General features: G+C 36.9%; 1 protein-coding gene across 1 annotated transcript in view; it reads left to right on the top strand.

Annotated features, from left to right (window-relative positions):
• LOC127959626 (phospholipid-transporting ATPase VA-like) overlaps positions 1-20076 on the top strand; it is a 53233-nt gene that overhangs the window by 27608 nt on the left and 5549 nt on the right. Inside the window, exons 11-19 of the mRNA XM_052558908.1 lie at positions 5571-5674; positions 6619-6745; positions 7191-7375; positions 9395-9746; positions 11997-12073; positions 14205-14330; positions 16351-16551; positions 17079-17159; positions 17587-17691. Coding sequence (XP_052414868.1) covers positions 5571-5674; positions 6619-6745; positions 7191-7375; positions 9395-9746; positions 11997-12073; positions 14205-14330; positions 16351-16551; positions 17079-17159; positions 17587-17691 — 1358 coding nt within the window. The remainder of the gene's footprint in view (positions 1-5570; positions 5675-6618; positions 6746-7190; positions 7376-9394; positions 9747-11996; positions 12074-14204; positions 14331-16350; positions 16552-17078; positions 17160-17586; positions 17692-20076) is intronic.

The raw sequence follows: 20076 nt of genomic DNA, 5'->3' as shown, positions 1-20076 counted from the left end.
GATATATCGCTTGGCCGATATATCGGGCCGATATTTGTCATTTTTTTAATATATCTGCCGATATCCGTGTTTAGTAGCGCCAATTTAAAGTCAGGCAAGTCTGCGGGCAGCCCCGTGTTATTGGCACTGTGGAAAGTGCTGCTGCTGCCACTGCATGTGAAGCACCCCAAGCCAAAACTTTTGGAAGATTCAACAACAGACCTGGGAGATAAAGGTAGTCAGAGAATTTCACTCTGTAAATGGAGTGGAGAAGTTGGCAGCTCTCACAAACACTGCAGCGTGATTGAGTGCTCCGTTACTCCGCCCCACTCACAGACAGCACCGCGCTCGGAGAGACAGCTGTCCTGGAGCTGCCCAGAACGGTGAATAACATTTGTTCGGAAGCATGGTTTGATGCAGACAAAAACCAGTTTTCCATCCAACTCATTTGTATTTAGGGATGTCAACATTTATTAATTTCCATGATCGATCGTCGTTTAAATTAACGATCAAGTGATAACCTTAATTCTGCAAAATCCGTCTGCAGCGGTATTATTATTATTATTATTATGTGCAAAAGCCACTTGGAAAAAAAGCCTTATCACAAGAATTAAAGGGGTTTTAGTGTGAATAAAATGCTACTAGCAGGACTGTAAAATGAATAAATGTGATTATGATCATTTGATAAAATGAAGAGAGCGCGCCATACGTTGGAGTTCATGTTACTTTGTTGACTGTTTCCCGTCAAGGAGACCGCTGAATGCGCCTCTTTAAACTGTTTCGTGGTGCCCGTTGTTGTATTTTAAAATGCAGTGTTTTCAAATTACACTATAGTAGTGGTGCAACGGATCATCATTGATCCGTGATCCGTTCGGATCAATATCTTCGGTTCGGCACACATGTGACCCGCGGATTGAATTATGGAGAAAAAAAAAAAAAATTGCGCATGTTCAGTCCACACTCAGTGGTAATGCGGAGCGGAGGAGCTTGAACACCCTGCGCATTTTGGCTTCCCTGTCAGATGTAATGATGAAGGAAAGAGGTCAGAGTGAAAAGATTGTGCCAGATCTTCATGAACAGGAGAAGAAAAAAGTTGTGGATGAACTATCCCGAGCATCCCCTGTTGCGCTCAGGGGATTGAGAGCTATGTGACGATAACACTTCATCACAGCAGACTGAGAGATAAGAAGTCGGGGTATTATGTTAAAAAGAAGATATTATGCCATGTGCACGAAGTTGATTTCATATATTTTAATTTAATAATTTAATGTTAATAAAAAAAAGATAAAACTTATGTATGTATGTGTGTAATCTAGATGGAACAAATCATCCTCTTCACATGAGCAAAACGTCCTTGGCATAACACCAGAGAGGACCGGTATATGGTGTATTTAAACTGAACAGTGTAACCTTTTAAATGTTTGGTTGACTGGACTTTATTTTAATAATGAACAAACTGCGATGTAAGTTTGAAATTAGAATGAACTTTAGATGTTCTGTGTCATTTATACCAAACACAAATGTTGCTAGTTGCTAGTGTGTTTGCAGCACTACTGTTAGCCTATTTATTTTTTATATATTTATTTTTTTATATTTTTCAGTTTAATTGATTTTTATTTCTAAAATTGTATTTATTTAAATTTATATTTACGTTTACATTTATGTTCCAACAAACTTAAAATTCTACTTGATAAATGTAAATGCTCTAAAACTTTTATGTAAATGATTGACTTATATAAAACAGGTAATATATAAAACAGGTAATATATATATTTAATACTTGGTCAGTTTATTTATTTGTTTGGTTAACTTTGGATAAATTTTTTTATTTTAATACCGTGCAGTGCACTAAATTAAGATTCGAGAGATGGTTCAAGTCAGTGCTCAATAAATGATGATAAGTTTAGAAAGGTTGTGCATACACTTATTATTAGTGTGACATTTTAGCATGCAAATCAAGAGGAAGACTCCAAGATATCGGCCCTAAAAATCGGCAGCACATATCGGCCATCGGCTGACCCTGACCTTTAAACATCGGCATCGGCTATAGAAAAACCCATATCGGTCGATCTCTACTTCAAGGTCTCATGATCCTTCAGAAATCGTTGTAATATGCTAATTTAGTGCTTAAGTCAAGAAACATTTCTTATTAATATCAATGCTGAAAACAGTTGTGCTGCTTTTTTTTATTTATTTATTTTCATTAATTCACCTACCCATTGTCAGTTATTTCTCTATTATTTTTACAGATATAACAAAAAAAAACTCATAACCTTATCTTATTGAAAGTTTGAAGCTGCATTTCTGACCGTTTTGCCCATGGCCATCCATCCATCATGTAGCTTCTAAAAGACACTTTCTATGAATTTCACCATCATGATATCAACTGTCTGTAACTTTTTGAATTATTCTTTTTATTTTTTTTAATGGCTCTCCTCTTTTATATTTGGAATTCAGATTAACAGATGCCTGGCATGCTGTCAAACCTTCCCCCTTATGAAATGAATCTAATATTCTGGGTTGGTTTATTTTGATGTTCAGTGGTGATTATGCTTTAGAACGCTTGTTGATCATACTAAAGTTTTAATGAAGTCTGTTTTTTTTCCCCCGTGCCCCAGTTAGACAGTTATTCCAGCAGAATTAATAAATAACGGATCACAGCCAAATGGCCAAAAGTCATCTGATTTCTTCAGAACACTGAATGGCTAGATTTCTTTTTATGTCTCCAAGTATTTGAAAGAGAGAGAGCTACTAAGAGCAGACAGTGAGACGGTGTGATTTTTCAAGGAAATGTTTTGAATTTTTCATGTCTTTGGAATGCTTCAAATGGCCTCTGGATTTTGATGTACACTGTTGATCTATGCTGATAGACATCTTCTGGATGGCTTCCAGATTGTTCTCGGATCTTGATGTATAGCCAAGGGTTTTAGCAGTAATAAACTATCCTAATAGCATAGGTAGACTGGCTTGTTAGTATTCCAGGCACGAGAACAGCTCCAGTGGCAGTTTTCTCTAATGCTGTGTACATAAATGACTGAACAGAAATACTACATGCACAGCCCTGTGCTTTATATCTAAATGTCAAGATGACAGCAAAAAAAAAAAAAAAAGATAGAAATCTATGGCTTAGAATAGTTCACAAGTGGTCTGGTTGCTCATCTTTTTTTGATGAAAGAGCAGAATAAATCAGAACATGGATGTTTTTCAGTGTCACTTCTTTCTTTTGCATTTTTTCCAGTATGTTACAGATTAGAAGAGAGAATCATTTGTCACTTGTTTCATAAAAACAAAAAGCACATTGTTGTAATGTGCTTATATTACCTTTTATATAGCAATGGAAAGAGGTTTATAAGCAGTAAGGTGAAGTTGATATTTTTGTATACTGTTCTAAACAGAAAAACTTCTGGTTGTGTGTTGCCAACACCCTTCCTTTGGGTGGAATTTTCTAGTTTCCTGGTGCATTTGAAAGATTTACTAATATTTTCCGGGGGGGAAAAATGATTTTTTTTTTTTTTTTTTTTGAAGCAACATCGCATAATATATTAGGTGCATTCATCTTACTACTGCACAGACATATTTTGTCCCTTGTGTTTAATTTGTTATATTTAATATTTTTTTATTTGTGCTATATGAAAAGAAAACGTTAAAATAAGACACGGAGTAAGACAAAACACATATTCAGGAAAGAGTATATTAGTACAAGTCTTAATAAAATACAGTGTTGCTTCTCAAGTACATTCATTTTCTTTCAAGGACATTCTGAGTTTTACATTGCTAAGTGTAAAAAAATAAAAATGAAATGCTACTTAAAATCTTAAAGTCAGCACGAAACCTATTGTAGATATCATCGTGAGCGATTCATCCAAGGATTTTTTTTTCTTTAATGTCATAACTTGATTTTCTTTCAAAATTTAAAACCCTGCATAACCACTATCTCCCGAGAGCTCGCAATATTTTTTGAGTGCAGTGCTCATATCTCAAATTACAATCAACAAACAAATAATAAAAATCCCTAGTATACTTTTTTTTTTTTCTAAAAAAAAAAAAAACTGTGGTAAAGTCTAATTGTTAACATGTTTAATAATGGCTATACATGTTTGTTTGTTTGTTTGCCTGTTTTAAGATTATAGCGAATATCTTACCCTATAGATTTCCAATGAAAGTGCATTAAAGATTTGTGCAGTTGAGATGGACAATAAGCTAGAGCCATTGTGAGTAGTTATGTCATTTCCTCTTTCTGCCATGTGTTTAGGTGGCTTCCTGGAAATAAAACCCCAGGTTTATTAGTGTCCAGCCTATGTTGGGATTAGTTAGCATAAAATTGCACACACAAACACACACACACACCCAGACTGTGACTCACTACAGCCTATGTACTGTTGTAAGTGTATATTCCTGTACTTTAAGAGCTAGAGCCTCTGTTCACTTCTGGGTGTGGACTTTCCAATTAACGCAGCAGACCAACTGAAAATACAGTTGCTCCATTCAGAAGCAGCGGGATGTTTGCCATGCTTGTCCAATGACACAATGCACAAAAAACAGACTACAGGTGCCAGCCTGAGCCACACAGCTTTCAAGTCTTTGAAAAGAAAATTGTTACAACTTCATTGACATGAAGCTGTTTTGACCAGGCAACCATAAAGATTTGGGAAAACAAACAGTACTTTTGTGTTTCCACTCATTATGTAACATGTTGAAATGAAGGACATAGACAAAAATGTTCCAAAGTGTGCTCCATTACCAATGTTGGAAAGCACGCCATGTTTTACTAAGCGAATAGCAATCATTTCTGTTTCTGTGATCATTTTTGTTTCTGTGAGTAGCTGCCTCTCTGGTTAAATTCCAAGACATACTTTTACTTTCTTTTGTACATACTTCTGAGGCATTCAGTTTTGGTTCACAGGTCATCCTACATGGAGTTGGCTGTCGACATGAAAGATACTACTCCATTTGTGTTGCTAGTATTTTAAAGATTCTGTTGCATATGTTATGAAAGTCTTTAATACACATTTCCTTTTTACTCTTTGAAGGGTCATGTCAGGGCATGATATTGGGATTTACTGTATCTATAGGTTTATTAAGGACATTTAATACCTGAGTCAATGCATCAATCTCTGAAAAAACTCGTCCAGTCGTCCCACAGTTGCAGGAGTGGTGATGAATCTTTCGGTGAAGTAGTGAGGTTTGGCATTCTCGCCCCCTCGTCTTGGCTGACGGTCGTTCATGGTGGGAAGTTATCATCCCAAACAGTTTGTTCTGCTCTACCTGCCAGGAAGCTATGCACTGAGCTATAACACAGGAGCGATAAACCTCAAAATGCTCTGTAGCCAGCTTATCCAGTCAACCTGTCAAAACACCCTTGATTTTTGCCATCTTGATTCAGTCTAATGGCCTTGTTGAGGAAGCCAATGGAAACATAGAGAACCATCCTTGAAGAGCTGAAGTGATTAGTTTAGCTGTCTGCAAACAGTATGTGTTTTTCAAGCGGTGTGTGTTTAATACTAGTTTAGTAAATCCTTCTCTGAATGTTCGAATATTTTAATGGATTGTCTAATTTTCTTTTTGGTTTTCTTTGTGTTTTTGTATTGCAGATGATTGCAAAGGAAAACGACAAAGGAAAATCTTGTACAAAACTCAAAACTACTTAAATCTTTATGCTGCAGACGGTCTCAGGACACTCTGTATCGCCAAAAAGGTAACACAGACACTCAGTAACAATTAGAAAATTTCATTTAATATAATCTTACATAATGTTTTTGAGTTACCTTCATTTTGATATACATTTAATTTAATCTTTAATATGAATCTTTAATAAATTGACAGTCCTCGTTTGTATTGTCATTTACACTTTTGGGTGGACTTTACTGGGTAAAAACAAATGGTTTGTGTTGAAAATGTAAAAGTGTTTTTGCACCGATGGTTTACAAGTCTGAGATTTTTTTCCAGAATGCTGATCTGCGTGACAGATCTCTCACTCTCTGTACATCTTTTTCTCATGTCTCTTCTTTTTCCACATCTCATGGATAGTAATATATGCTCTCGCGCTCTTCTCTGACTTGATAATTCAGTGTCTTGAGCTCCTTGTGGGAGTCTGGTTGCCATATGATGTGATAAGATGTGGTGTTCTTGTTTTTTTCCCCCCAATTTTTCAACAAACTTTCACATGCTTTCTTGGATCTACTGAAGCAGATTTTCAGATTGATCAGAAACAAAACTTAACTAAAGCCCAGTTGTGATCTATCACTTCCTATGTAATTTTAATAAAAGTATGCATTCTATGTTTTATTCTTTTTGGCATGCTTCATTATCGCTGTTGCTAAACAGTCACTTTAAAAGGAAGGGTAAGCCTTGAACAGCTTGCATACAATTATTTTTCACACAGCTAAGTGTGAATTCATACATAAATGGAGCTGCTTACAATTTACAAGCCTCTTATTGTGTTAGTTTTATTTTTTCCACCTGCAACCAGAATACCTTATTACGTTCTTCTCTCTTTTTCCTTTTTTCACGCATCCCTTCAAAGCTAGAAGATCTTTTTGAAATATTGTGACAACCAGTGCCTTATCAAAACTCATTTATTGCAAATAATGCTGATGTTGCGGCTCTAACAGTGATGTGATTGGTGTTTGTTTGATCCAGGTTCTCACTAAGGAGGAGTATGCCAGTTGGCTACAACTCCACCTGGAAGCCGAGACAGCCATACAGAGGAGGGAGGAGCTGCTATTTGAGTCTGCATTACGACTAGAGACCAACCTCCAACTTCTGGGTAATAATAGCTCCTAAAGCACTCTTAGTCCATCAAGGACTAATTTACACCTGTTGTTAAAGGGATGGTCACCCAAGAATAACATTTGTGTCATCATTTACTCATCCTCATGTCATTCCAAACCTGTAAGAGTTTATTTCTTCTTCTGAACACAAGAGAAGATACTTTGAAGAATGCTGGTAACCAAAGAGTTGCTAGTACCCGTTGACTTTCATAGTAATATTTCCATGGGATTCAATGGGGACCAGCAATTGTTTGGTTACCAGCATTCTTCAGGAAATGTTCTTTTATGTTCAGCAAAAGAAAATAAGCCATGCAGGCTTGAAACAACTTAACAGTCCATAAACAATGACCTAATTTTCATTTTTGGGTGAACTATACTTTTAATATCTCGAGGTTCTTAGTAACAGACACTTAAAATCTTTCTGTCTGTCTTTTCCAATAGGAGCAACAGGTATTGAGGACAGACTTCAGGACGGGGTTCCCGAGACCATCGCCTCTCTGAGGAAAGCAGGCCTTCAAATCTGGGTGCTGACAGGAGATAAACAAGAGACTGCCATCAACATTGCCTATGCATGCAAACTGCTGGACCCAGAGGAGGAGATAATCACTCTTAATGCTGACTCACAGGTATACCCAGCATGCACTTCTGCAGTCTCGCCTCACTTCCTTCTCCCTCTAAATGCTGACTTAGTGAGACACGCTCTTCATCTAAAGAATGGTTTGATAAACAATTTATCTGTTGATTACTTCTGCAGTTAATCATTTAGTCCGAGGCTTCATCTCCAAACAATATGAAGTTGAAGGCCACAGATAATCACTGAACTGAACTGAAAGAATTGATTTGCTTGAAGTGTCTCAGAATTCCCAACACTACAGGGAATTGTGTTTCACATATGCCTTATTAAAACTGTAACTATTAATCTCAGGCTGCCCACTCCAGCAGACAACTTGCTTGCAACCACAGAGTTTGGAAGATGTTTAATATCAGTTCTCACAAGGGGTTAAAAAGCATTTTATAATTCCATTATATCTTTGGTGTGGATTCTGCTTGATCTTGTATTTAATTATTTACTCTCTGATCTGATTATTGTTCTTGTTTTGCTTTTTGCAACCAGGAATGACAGAAATGTCTGAAGGTATTGCCCATAACTTGTAGGCCTGATTGTTCCAGTTGAAAACACAAACTGTAGTTCTGTTTCTCCCACTATTGTACCTTTTTTCCCCCTCACCCATCTACCATATGAGCGTTTTTTCCACTATGGGCACTTTAATCTCCCAAGGGCTGATTACTTATTTTTGAAACATTATTATTATTATTATTATTATTATTATTATTATTATTATTATTATACAACTAACTAATCCCTTTTACTTTATTTGTTTCTCAAATCTCATCTTTAGTTAGTTTAATTATCGGCAACTGCTGTTAAGATTTTCTGTTTTTACACCGACAGCACTGAAAAGAAAATCAGCAGGACCAAATTAAATTATGTAAAGTTCTAATTAAGTAAATATTAATATTAATATTACTTAAATTGTAGCATGCTACTTGAACCCATTACCCGGGACTCGAACATGAGACGATGCGCTGCCTACGAGGCTATCAGCGCCAACAGCATGTGTTATCTTTAAATTAAAGTCAGTCATGACCATTTTTTTACTTATGGGATATTGCAGTGTTTATTATGAATAATTTGCCCATACCCAGATCTTTAATTATTACTTTAAATAGCCTTTTTAAATTCTGATATTGCATATATTGGCTTTTTATCAGCTAACCTGCTCTATAAGCTATCAGCCATCAAAAATCCATATCTGGCCATCACAAATGAAAATATTTGGTAAGGTAATTTATTTAGACTTAAAGGACCAAAAGTGTCTATAGTTAAAAAAACACCCATATATCAAACTATTTGCGTATTCCCCTGCATGTCCACTATTAGACTGTAGGTGTTTCCCTCACAGAACAGCTGAACTGTCTTGAATGAGCTCTCATGGTGTTTCATGATTTTGTCTCCTTGGAGAACACGTGATGCATCCACGTGAGTTTTGTTTTGAAAAACCACCCAGGCAAAGAGCTGTCATACCGGAATGTCTTAATCACCGACTTGCTGTATTAGTCAGAACTTTTTCTTTGCTTAAAGGGATAGTTCACCCAAAAATAAAAATGTTCATCATCATACTCTCGCCCTCGCATCATTAAAAAAGCTGTATGACTTCCTTTCTTCTGTGGAACAAAAGATATTTCGAAAAAAGGTTGGGAACCGAGCTGTTTGGATTACTTTTGAAGACATTTTTAGAATATCAGTCTCAGTGATTTTTGTTTCGCTGAAGAAAGTCATAGAGGTTTTGAATCACATGAGGGTGACTGAACAATGACAACATTTAGTTTTTTGGGTGGAGTATCCCTTCAATAAAAGGGATTTGGTACAGTAAATATGTTATATAATTTACACCATTATTATCATCTGTTTTGTTGCATTTCCGAGCAGAGTCATCTTTTCTTTTTCTTTTTTATGGGGTTGAGGGTAATTTCTGTTTGCCAGATGTTGTTTAACTCTCATGAGATCTTTGTGTCCTTTTATGACTTTCCTGATTTTTACCTCTTTTTTTTTTTTTTGTTTTTTTTTTTTGAATGTGAACTAGGAGGCCTGTGCTGTATTGCTCAAGAACAGTCTGCAATACATCCAGAAGAAGTTCCTTTGCGACCCTCGAACAGATCCTCAAGCAGCTAGAGACTATGCTGGCCTCCACTTCTCTTCTCCGGTGTGTTCCCCGGCCTCCTCTGGCCACTCCAGCCCCTTCCTGGTGCACCGGCTAGGGCTGGTGATCGACGGTCGAACCTTGGCCTACGCTCTGGACAAGAGTTTGGAGGATGACTTCCTGGCTGTGGCTCGAAGTTGCAGGTCCGTTCTATGCTGTCGCTCGACACCCCTGCAGAAGAGCATGGTGGTCAAGTTAGTGCGGAACAAGCTCAAGGTCATGACGCTTGCAATAGGTAAGTGGTGGATGTGTTTGGTCGTTTTTTTAATCTAGTGTTTCGCTTAATCTCAGTGTTTTGTTTAGCTGAATTTGCAATCTTCCAACTCCATTCACTGTAATTGCATGGAGAATTTTGACCAGTACAAAACACGTCCTCAAATGGCTTTGAAGTGAAGGATGACTGAATTCTCATTTTTGCTTCAACTGTCCCTTTAAACAATAACTGGTTGTTTCTTTATAAGATGCCCAAAATGGGTCAAATGGGTAGCATAGATATTCTTTTTTTTTGTTGTTTCTCGTACTTTTTGATTGGCGAGTTGTATTTGGAGATGAATGGTCTCCCTTGTTTTGACAAGTAAACATTTCAGTGGTGACTGGATAGCACCTGTCTGTCCTTTCCCCAGCGCAGAATGCCACATTTACAAGCATACGCAGCACTCTAGCTAATTATCCAGATGGTTTTAGGGAGAGAGAGAGAGAGGTGCAAGGTGCATCAAGACTGAGTCACCTGCCTGCAGAAAGAGCAGGTTACCTCAGGTCATTCCCCCCACCTTGATAAAGATTTTGTAATTCATTTATGTCTCATGGAAAGACAGGAGCAGGTTTTTATTAAACATTAACACTGTCATTTTGGATGGGAATGAGAAAGGTAGTGCTCAAACGACCCTCAGCGGTGCTGTAAATAAACTCCTTTGCCTCGAAATTGACAGACTTCATTACAGAATGAATCGGAGCCTTGCCGCCTTCACCGCACGACTCTAATGAACGGACATTTATGGTGTACAGACACGTTCGCAGCAGATGTTGACGGCTCTCATGCTGAGCATATTTGCTTTGTTGGTGTACTTCAAATAAAGGTGGTCTTGTTGAATTTGGCTGCCATGTTTGTTTGTTTCAGTTTGGACAAAGGCGACTGATGGTCTCAGCGGGCTATTACTTTTCTATATACTTCAAAGCCTACTAGCTTTTTAGCTTGAAAGTCAGCTTTTGATGACAGCTTGGGGTCAAGTCAGCACTGCACCTTATGCCTCAGGCAACAGATGATGATTTTAGGTCCAAGATAAACGTCTCTGAACACATATTATGAAGTACACTCTGTTTCTCACCAGACAGAATGTTGTCAATTTACAGTTCATAATCATGTAATTGTGTTGTCATAATGATGTAATTGGCCACACCTTTAATTCTCATGTTTATATGCATGGCAATCCGACTGGGTTTTAATAATAAAAAAAAAATAAAAAAAACGAATTTTTTTGTGCTTTATTTTTGTTTTGTTTTATTTATATCAAATTATTTTATTTCATTTTAACTCCTCCAGGAGCCCTTTTTTTTTTTTTAATATCCACCAAATTTGCTGTAGTTCTGTTTTAGCCCTGGGTGTTTTTTAATGTCTAACTCGACTAAGATTTCTTGTGATCAGATATTCTGAATATCATGTCTCTGTTCTGACTTGATGTGCTTACTACTTCTAACTGTTTGGACTGAGGCTTTTCATGCAGGAGACAATCAGAAATATTCAAGAGTTATGAATGTTTTGAGTCTGTTTCTTAATGTTAATGATTTCACACTCCAGCAATCAAACACAAACAACCTTTTATCCCACTCTAACTAACTAGTAGTCTGCTTACTGCTGTATAACCATTAAAAGTGAAGGCTTTTGAAGCTTTTATACTTTCAAATAGGTCTTAAAGCCAACATTTTTGTGTTTATGCCCTTTTTTGTTTGAGGTTTCAGTTTAATAGTTTAACAGTGTGCCTCATTTAGTTTAAATAGGTCTTAATTGAAGTTTAAAACTTATATAGAACAGGATGAAACGAAGCCAACATATTTGATTTTCAGTCAAGAAGTTAATTTGAAACGTTTAGATCCTTTGCTAGTTGAGCATTCTTGTACAAGTTTGTAGCCTCAGACTTGAACTGATGAATGGAATGCAAAATTTATCATGACTGCCATTCTTTGGTATTCTTTGTGATTTGACTTTATAGTAAGCATTTTTCAGATTTGCAAAAGGTGACATTGATGTAAAGTCATGTCACCCTGCTAATGCGCTGTCATTCCAGTTAATTTCAGAAACTGCAGCTTGTTTCTTGGCTCTTTTGTGGATAATTTATGTTGTTTATTTTTGCCAGCAGAGCACTTTGCTGCTGATGCAATGTTTGCATTAATACAGGCTGACATTGTGCAAAGTGAAACGGAATTGATAACTCGCTCACCCCTCTTTCTCACCCTCATTTTGTGTCTGTTTTTCTCATTCATCCTATAGGTGACGGAGCTAATGATGTTAGTATGATCCAGGTGGCTGATGTAGGGGTGGGGATCTCTGGACAGGAGGGCATGCAGGTAAGGAGAAACTGAACAGATCAAGGGGAAGTAATGCTGATAAATGTGTGCGAAAGGGGATGGTGGAGCCATACATTGTGGACACACTTTACACTCTGCCTTAAGTGTAAAGCACAAGAGGAATGAACATTGCAAAGCAGGACTGCAGGGTTTAATGCACCATGGTTCTGGATATACATAATTCATGTTTTATGAAGATGTTTTGGCCAAGATACAGAGACAGCCTGTACTCAGAAAGTTAAGAAATAGTACCTTACACCAGTGGTTCACGACCCAATTATACAGCATAAATTATGCATTTTACAGCATAAATTACACAATTTGAACACAATTTATAACCTGTTTTTTTTTTAAGTATGTTAAGTACTTTGCTAAATAACAACTATCACAATATGATTTTATGTGTTCGACACATCTAAAAAATGCTGTAGTCCTTGTATAATATATTTTTAGTAGTCTTTTGCTCATTAAGTCTTAATTTATTTTACCAAAAATAGTTTAAAAAAACTCTATTTTTTCAATTTAAAATAATTGTTTTCTGTTTTAATATATTTTAAAATTTTATTTATTCTTGCCTAAGAAACATTTATAATCAATGTTGAAGACCGTTAACTATTATTGACTACTATTTATTGACCGCTAACTATTTATATTTTTATGTAAATGTATAAATTTTTTTCTGTATTTTTTGATCAATTGAATGTTCAAAAGAACAGACGAATTCAACTTTTGTAACATTATAATGGTCTTTATTATCACTTTAAATGAGTTTAATGCATTATTTTTTAAAATAAAAGTCTTATTTTACATTCAAATTTGAATGGTAATGTACATGTACGCAGTATAAATTGCATTCAGTTATAAATTGATGAATTTTGAAACGCTGTGTTAAATTTTGTTTACAATAAAGAATTTTGGTACTTTATTAAATTGCCACACGATTTGAAGTCTGGGTCCTAAAGTAGAACTATTTGAAAAACTGACTCTTCCCTTGATATATTGACCCATGCCTTTTCTTAAGGAGAGTTAACCTAAATGCACTGTGTGCAGTGGCAGCAGTTTTGCTTTGTTTGGGCGATATGTAGCATATGGTTCCTTTAGCAGATCATTTATAAAGCGCCCTCCTCTTGTTCGTCTCTGAGTACAGCCTATCTCGTTCTGGTTTCTCAGAAAATCTCCACTTTGCCTACAAATGGCCTACCTCCACCCACCCCCAGCTCTGTTCTTAGTGGCAGGCCTACATAGTATACATTCTGTTAAGGTGAGAAGAGAGACAGGAAGCACCATGAGATCATCTGTTTGACGCTCTGTCCTATGCGTCACGCAGATTAATTTATTCAGCGAAAGATCTGGACGTAATGAGGCACCACACTTTGCTTTGTGCCAAAGTGCTCTTCTTATCGGAGATCTCGTTGAGTTCAGCGCTCAGTATTGACAACCCTGATGAGAATCTGTTTATGACTCTGTCCCATAGACCATAATGTACCAAACATAGTAGAGTAACAATTGATCTCACCTGTTTTGTTTTTTATGCTTTCATTATGTGAAGAGAATGACAACGAGGATGGAGAACATAGCTGATGCTGCTGTCAGGCCGATTGTAACTGATTAAAATCCCAAATGCCATTAGAGGCAACGGGGTGTTATCTGTCATGCTGATAGATGACATGTTAACTGCCTGACGCCTGCAGCTGTCAAAAACATATGATAAAGAATAGATGGGTGAGGGAAGGGGTATCATTTTCAACAGATTCCAGTCAGAAAGGATTTTCATAATTCTTTTATGCAAAAAAGTCCTTACAAGTGTTTTGTCACCAGGCTGATGTTAATCTTTGTCTTATGAATGTATATGGATGCCATGCCACCATGTTTGTGTGTCTCACTTGATTGATCTTGGGCCTCAAGGCAGATGTCATTTGAATGTGGTTGAATGCTTTAATTCAGTGGGCCAACATGTATTTAAATATATATACTTTTGCACAATCATAAAATAAAACCAATTTTTGTATCTTTAAAGCTTTGCCTATTCATTCACTAGTGTGGTCCATTGCTTTGTGAAAATACTTTTAACTCCACAGTACTTGTATTAACAGTTACTGTCTTCACTGTTCTTTTCACATTGTTTTCATAGGCAGTAATGGCCAGTGACTTTGCCCTGCCAAGGTTTCGATACCTGCAGAAGCTGCTCTTGGTCCACGGCCATTGGTGTTACTCTCGTCTCGCCAACATGATCCTCTACTTCTTCTACAAAAATGCTGTGAGACCCTGAAGATTGCTAATTTCTGATTATAGTTAGCATTATAATACTGGTTATTAAAGGGTTGCTCCACCCCAAAATGAAAATGTTGTCATTAATCACTTACCCCTATGTCGTTCCAAACCCATAAAAGCTTAGTTCGTCTTTGGAACACAATTTAAAAATAATATTATTTTTTGTATTTGGTGGAATTGTGTTTGTGGGTGTATAAAGGTAAAAAAAAAAAAAAAAACATTATTTTCCACATACTAGAAATTATTATTTCTCCTCAATTCCTTTCTGAAACACACGTTTTTTCCCAGTTTGAAAAGCGAGGTGTGTTCTGATTGGCCAGCTATCCAGTGCGTTGTGATTGGCCAAATACCTCAAGTGTGTGATGGAAATGCTACACCCCCTGCCATACTTTAATGCATGTCCGGCTCAGAACACTGGAGCGATGAGACAAAAACAATAAAACCCATTACTTATGAGCCATTTGTTGTATCCAGTGGGGACATAATTATGGATTATAATGACTTGTACTGTCTTTTTACACGTTGCATCGCGGCACGTAAACATAAAACCATGTCTGCATTTATGATTAGAGAAACAAGCACTACACTTCTTAAAACTCGCATTTGAATCGAATCCTTTAACTATGTAAACGTACTTACAGACTGTAAGTTAGAACAGCCGACATTGTAGTCTTCTCTCCCAGGATCAGGAAACAGTCCTCATCCTCCATAAAATGTGCTGCACACATCTGAATATTTGGTTTGAACTGTTCTGGAACTGTGTTGTAAATACAACATAACCACTGATTTCTAGTTGTGTCCTCTTTTGGAAAACCAAACAAAGTATTTTCGCTTTCACAATGAAACTGCTTCTCCACAACATAGCGAGAATCAAAGTTACGCCTTCTTTCTTTTCGTGAACATTTGGGCGGCATCGTGACAGACACGTTGGGGCATTTTTGAATGAGCCATTTTTGGAGGGCATAGACTGGTCTTGACTTTAATAAAGAATATCTCTTTGGGTTTGAGACTTTAGTCTATGCAACTTTTATCTATAAGGAACAGCTTGTGACACTCCAAAGAGAATGGAAAACTTGAAATCGCATCATATGACCCCTTTAAGATATTTTGGATGAAATACTGGAGGCTTGAGACTGTCCCGTAGACTGCCAAGTAAATAACAGTGTCAAAGTCCAGAAAATGTATGAAAAGTCGTCGTCGTAAATTGTGTTCCGAAGATGAACAAAGCTTTTATGCATTTGGAACGACATGGGGTGATTAAGTGATCAATGACCAAATTTTCATTCCCTTTAAACATTGATTTTGATTTGGAAATATTTGATTAAAAAAAGACAATGAGTGCTACAAGTTAAATTCACTTTTCTGAATATCTTAAATCTTCAAATTAACATTCTGATGTGTTAAAATTGTTTAAAGTTTAATTGTTAGAGTTACTTTTATACTGTTTAACCATTAAACATTAAATTACAAAATTATACATTTACACCATCCATGAACAGCATAAATTTAATTATAATTGTGACTGAAAAGGCTATTGAAAGTGTAATATAATGGTAAATAAAAACCCATGAACAGCCAGTGTTTAATAATTAGATGGGAGTTTGTATATTTGGTTTGTTAATGAATTGGTCTTATGTTGGTCTTATGAATATTATATATATATATATATATATATATATATATATATATATATAAATTCTGCACCATCTTCATTCGAATGGAGTATTCCAGAGTGCTGTGTAATAATGTATCCAATTTAACAGGTTGAAGTTTCATTATGTGAATAGTTTATTGCTAGAAGCTCTTAAATGTTGTTTGTTCTTCATATACTTTTTGATTAATGAAGATCTATTCTTGGGGAGGTCCTAGAAATGTCTTGGACATAATGAAGATGCATGATTTGTAATGAGGCAACAGCTGCAGACCTCATTGTAGAATTTATCTTTTGTCTTTCTCTCACCTTTTTTTGTCCTCTATTGTCTTTTTGTGTTACTCTCTCACCCTAGATGTTCGTTGCCCTCATCTTCTGGTATCAGTTCTACTGTGGGTTCTCTGGGTCAGCCATGGTTGATCAGTGGTACCTGATCTTCTTCAACCTGATGTTCTCCGCATTCCCTCAGCTCGTCACCGGCACCCTGGACAAAGACGTGTCAGCAGAAACCCTGCAGGAGTTCCCGCAGCTCTACATGAATGGACAAAACTCAGAGGTAGATGCTGATTGGACTGAACATATTCACACCATCCGTGAACTGTGTAAATTGAATTATAATTAGGAGCGAAAAGACTATGGAAAGTGTAATGTAAATGGTAAATAAAAACCCATTTTGCCACATGTGCGTCAGCACTTCCTCTATAAGCAGATGAAGTATATTACCTGTGCAGCGCTTGCCATAGTTATTGCTTTCATTCTTTTTTGCTGACCCGTTTTAAAATGGGTCTTTTATTCTGTGCTGAGTTTCATGAGGGAGAAAACGGCACAAGCAAGAGCAAACATTTTCTAAAAACCACTAATCGTCTTGAGAGTGGTGAAATTTTGTAACCTGGGATAATTAAACTTTTTTTTAACCATATGCCTCTGCAGAGGTCTTGCTCTTACTTGATTTATTCACTAACCATTTATTAGCGTTCTGTGACTCCATTAGTGGAACATCCAATGACATTATAACAAAACATGGTCGTCTGGAATCGGGGAATGGTTTGTGCCTGGATCTGATTGTTTGAATTTCTTTTACAGGAATATAAACCCTACATGTTCTGGATGAACATGATTGATGCATTCTACCAAAGCCTCATCTGTTTCTTCATCCCTTACTTTGTAAGTGTGATTAGAATGTTTTGAGTGTTCTCTGAAATTTCCATGCAAAATCCATGGCCGTTCAAATGTATGTCATCCTTAAGATCTGATGCCATCTGATGTTGATGGAACCTTTTTAGTGCAGTATTTAAAGTTTAAATGCACTGCAGAAATGAAACTAGAAAATAAAAAGAAACTAATTTCAAGAAAGACTTTGTAGCATTAAGACTGATTTGCATAGATTGTGTCTTCAATATTAGTATATTTTGTCTATTGCACTGGCAGATTTTTAGTTTATAATTAATGCTTTAAAGTAAACTTTTTTTTTTTTCAAGAATTTTCTAATATATTAGAACTGCAGTTTTTGCAGTGTGCTGTGCATGTAAAATAAAATAAAAAAGGGTCTGTAAGTGATCAACAGTATTGTCTGCATGTCATATATTTGCAGGCTTACGTTGACTCTGATGTGGATTTGTTTACATGGGGCACTCCCATCACCACCTTGGCACTCTTCACCATTTTGCTGCAATTAGGCATAGAAACCAAGACCTGGGTGAGTCTTGCTTTAAAAAATATTCTAAATGTAATAGGATGTAGTGGCTAAAATTCTGTCAAACTCACTCCTAAAACTCAATCTTCATGGTTCTTCTGTACTGCTTTTGCAGTGTAGAGAAGGTTGTGTGCTTTTTATGATTCGTGAGGGTCTCTGGTTCTGTGTTTTCCTCTGAATCAGTCAGAGTCAGATTTTCATCAAAATTAGTCTCAGATCCTCTTTAGACCATGCTGGCAAAAAGTTATCAAATTCAAGGTGATTCTCCCAACCCTTCTCCAATAACACACAAAGGAATTCTATGAAAAGCATGTAAAAATGGATGTGAGGCTATACCTCCACAACAGTTTGGCATATTGAGACCATACTTCCTGTGTGTTATAATAAACATGACTTGGAACGACCTGCAGTGTTTATGCACAGTGCCCCCTAGTGGTCAGGAGATATGAAAAATACATATTTTTGCTTATAACTTCTGAACGGTTTAGCCTTAAATTATAAAACCGGTCTCTTTAGATTCAGTGCCTTATGCAGAGTTGAAACATACCAAATGTTTACATGTCAGCCATTTTGGGCATCGGCCATTTGGAATTTGTCAAAAAATGCAATAACGCTTAGACTTTATTACGAAAATCGGTATGCATCTTCGGCACCATGCCTTGGTGGCACTCAAAAAGTTTGGGCGCAGCGACGCCTTGTGGTCATAGTCTAAATATAACAATTTGCAACTATTACTGTTATTACACTTGTATACAAAACGTTGTATTATGCTTATTATAGAGTGCATGACATCACGTGCACTACCGCCGCTGGCAGTAGACAACCATGGTGACGCGGTTGTCGCAGCAACCGTCACATTCTTAGATTTATTATTAATTATGAAATTTACAAAAATGCTAATAACTTTTGATTGCATTAGCCTATTGCAGTGGTCTCAAAATATTGCTTGGCTTATGCCGACAACAGACATACCAATTTTTCCTTGGCAAATCCAAACATCCTACTTTTTTGAACTCCTCAAGCCTAGTTCCGATTTTCACCAAAATGGAGTCAAATCATCTTCAGACTGTGCTGACAAAATGTTATGGATTTTGTGTGTCTATAGACGAAACCGCTTTCGTACAGCGTTGCTACAAATTTTTGAAATGGTGCCAAAATGACTCTGAGGATATATCTCTTCAAAGCTTTGACATAATGAGAACAAAATTTGTGTGTGCCATTGTCACCTCACACAGAACACACAAAAATGATTTGAGTACAGCGTCATCTGTTGGTCAAAAGTCATAAGCCATTTAATCATATTACTAGTGGTTGTATTTGATTTTTCAGCCATTTCAATTACAATTATGCTAAAATTGCTTTTATTACTCGTTGCATCTGATGCTCCATTCCATGCTTAGATCCTCAGTTTGCCTCTGGAGTGCTTGGCCCCACAATTGCTGCTTGCAGCTATATTTATTATTTTATTTTATTATTATATTTTTTTAACTGCAAGCAGTCCTGATACAGACTTTGTACTGCTATGGTATTTTATTATTTTCTTTAACACCTTTGTAGCTAACCCATTTTCTTCATATGTCACTGTTGCTTAAACTTCCTTTTTGTTTTGGTTCTCCTGTAAAGTTTGTCACATGCCACTTATGCCCCTCTGGTTCCAAGCCCTCGATATACTACTTACGTACGATTCATCTGACAATGGTTAGGATTAGGAAATTAAGTGCTTTAGAGATGCTGAAATGTAAAACCCTTCTCAGACAAATCTACAAGGGGATAGAGAAAGCAAGCCTTTCTTTTGTTTCTCAAAATGAGGCTGAACTCTATGGCGAGTAAGACCAGGATGATGCTGACACGACCAGAGACATTTATGCAGGGAGCCTCCATGATTGGTTTGAACCGGGAGATACTGCACCATCAGGAGCCATACATCAGCCTGACAGCCCATGCAGGCAGCCTCAGTCCAGCCGACCGTGCTCGTCTCTCTCGCTAACCATGGTGGTGTACAATGGCCGTCACCCACAGGGTGGCCAAAGCTCATAGATGGATTTTCCTACACATGTCCTGTGGTGTATTGTGAACTGCATTTATGTATGTGTGCAGCTCTTACCTGAATCTCCTCCATTTTTCCCCTCTTTTCTTGAGTCGCTGTTTTAGATTTATGAGCGTGAATTGGATTACAGCTTTTTCCATTACACCGGCGCTGTAAATTTTCAGCTGACAAGTCTCGTTGCGTGAAAAATGTCCTCTGAAGCCTCACTGTCTTTCCGGACATGATGATGGCTTCTGGTGTGAAAGAGGCTGTTCTTCAAAGTAAATGGCTCAAGTACAGAGTAAACGTTTCCAATAGCTGGGCTGGCAGCTTCATCGTTCCACGTGCTGCCTGGGAAAATG

Source organism: Carassius gibelio, chromosome B6 (assembly GCF_023724105.1).
Source record: "Carassius gibelio isolate Cgi1373 ecotype wild population from Czech Republic chromosome B6, carGib1.2-hapl.c, whole genome shotgun sequence".
Classification (NCBI taxonomy): domain Eukaryota; kingdom Metazoa; phylum Chordata; class Actinopteri; order Cypriniformes; family Cyprinidae; genus Carassius; species Carassius gibelio.
Note: the sequence above shows the minus strand (reverse complement) of the source record. Positions and strands in the feature narration are given on the sequence as shown.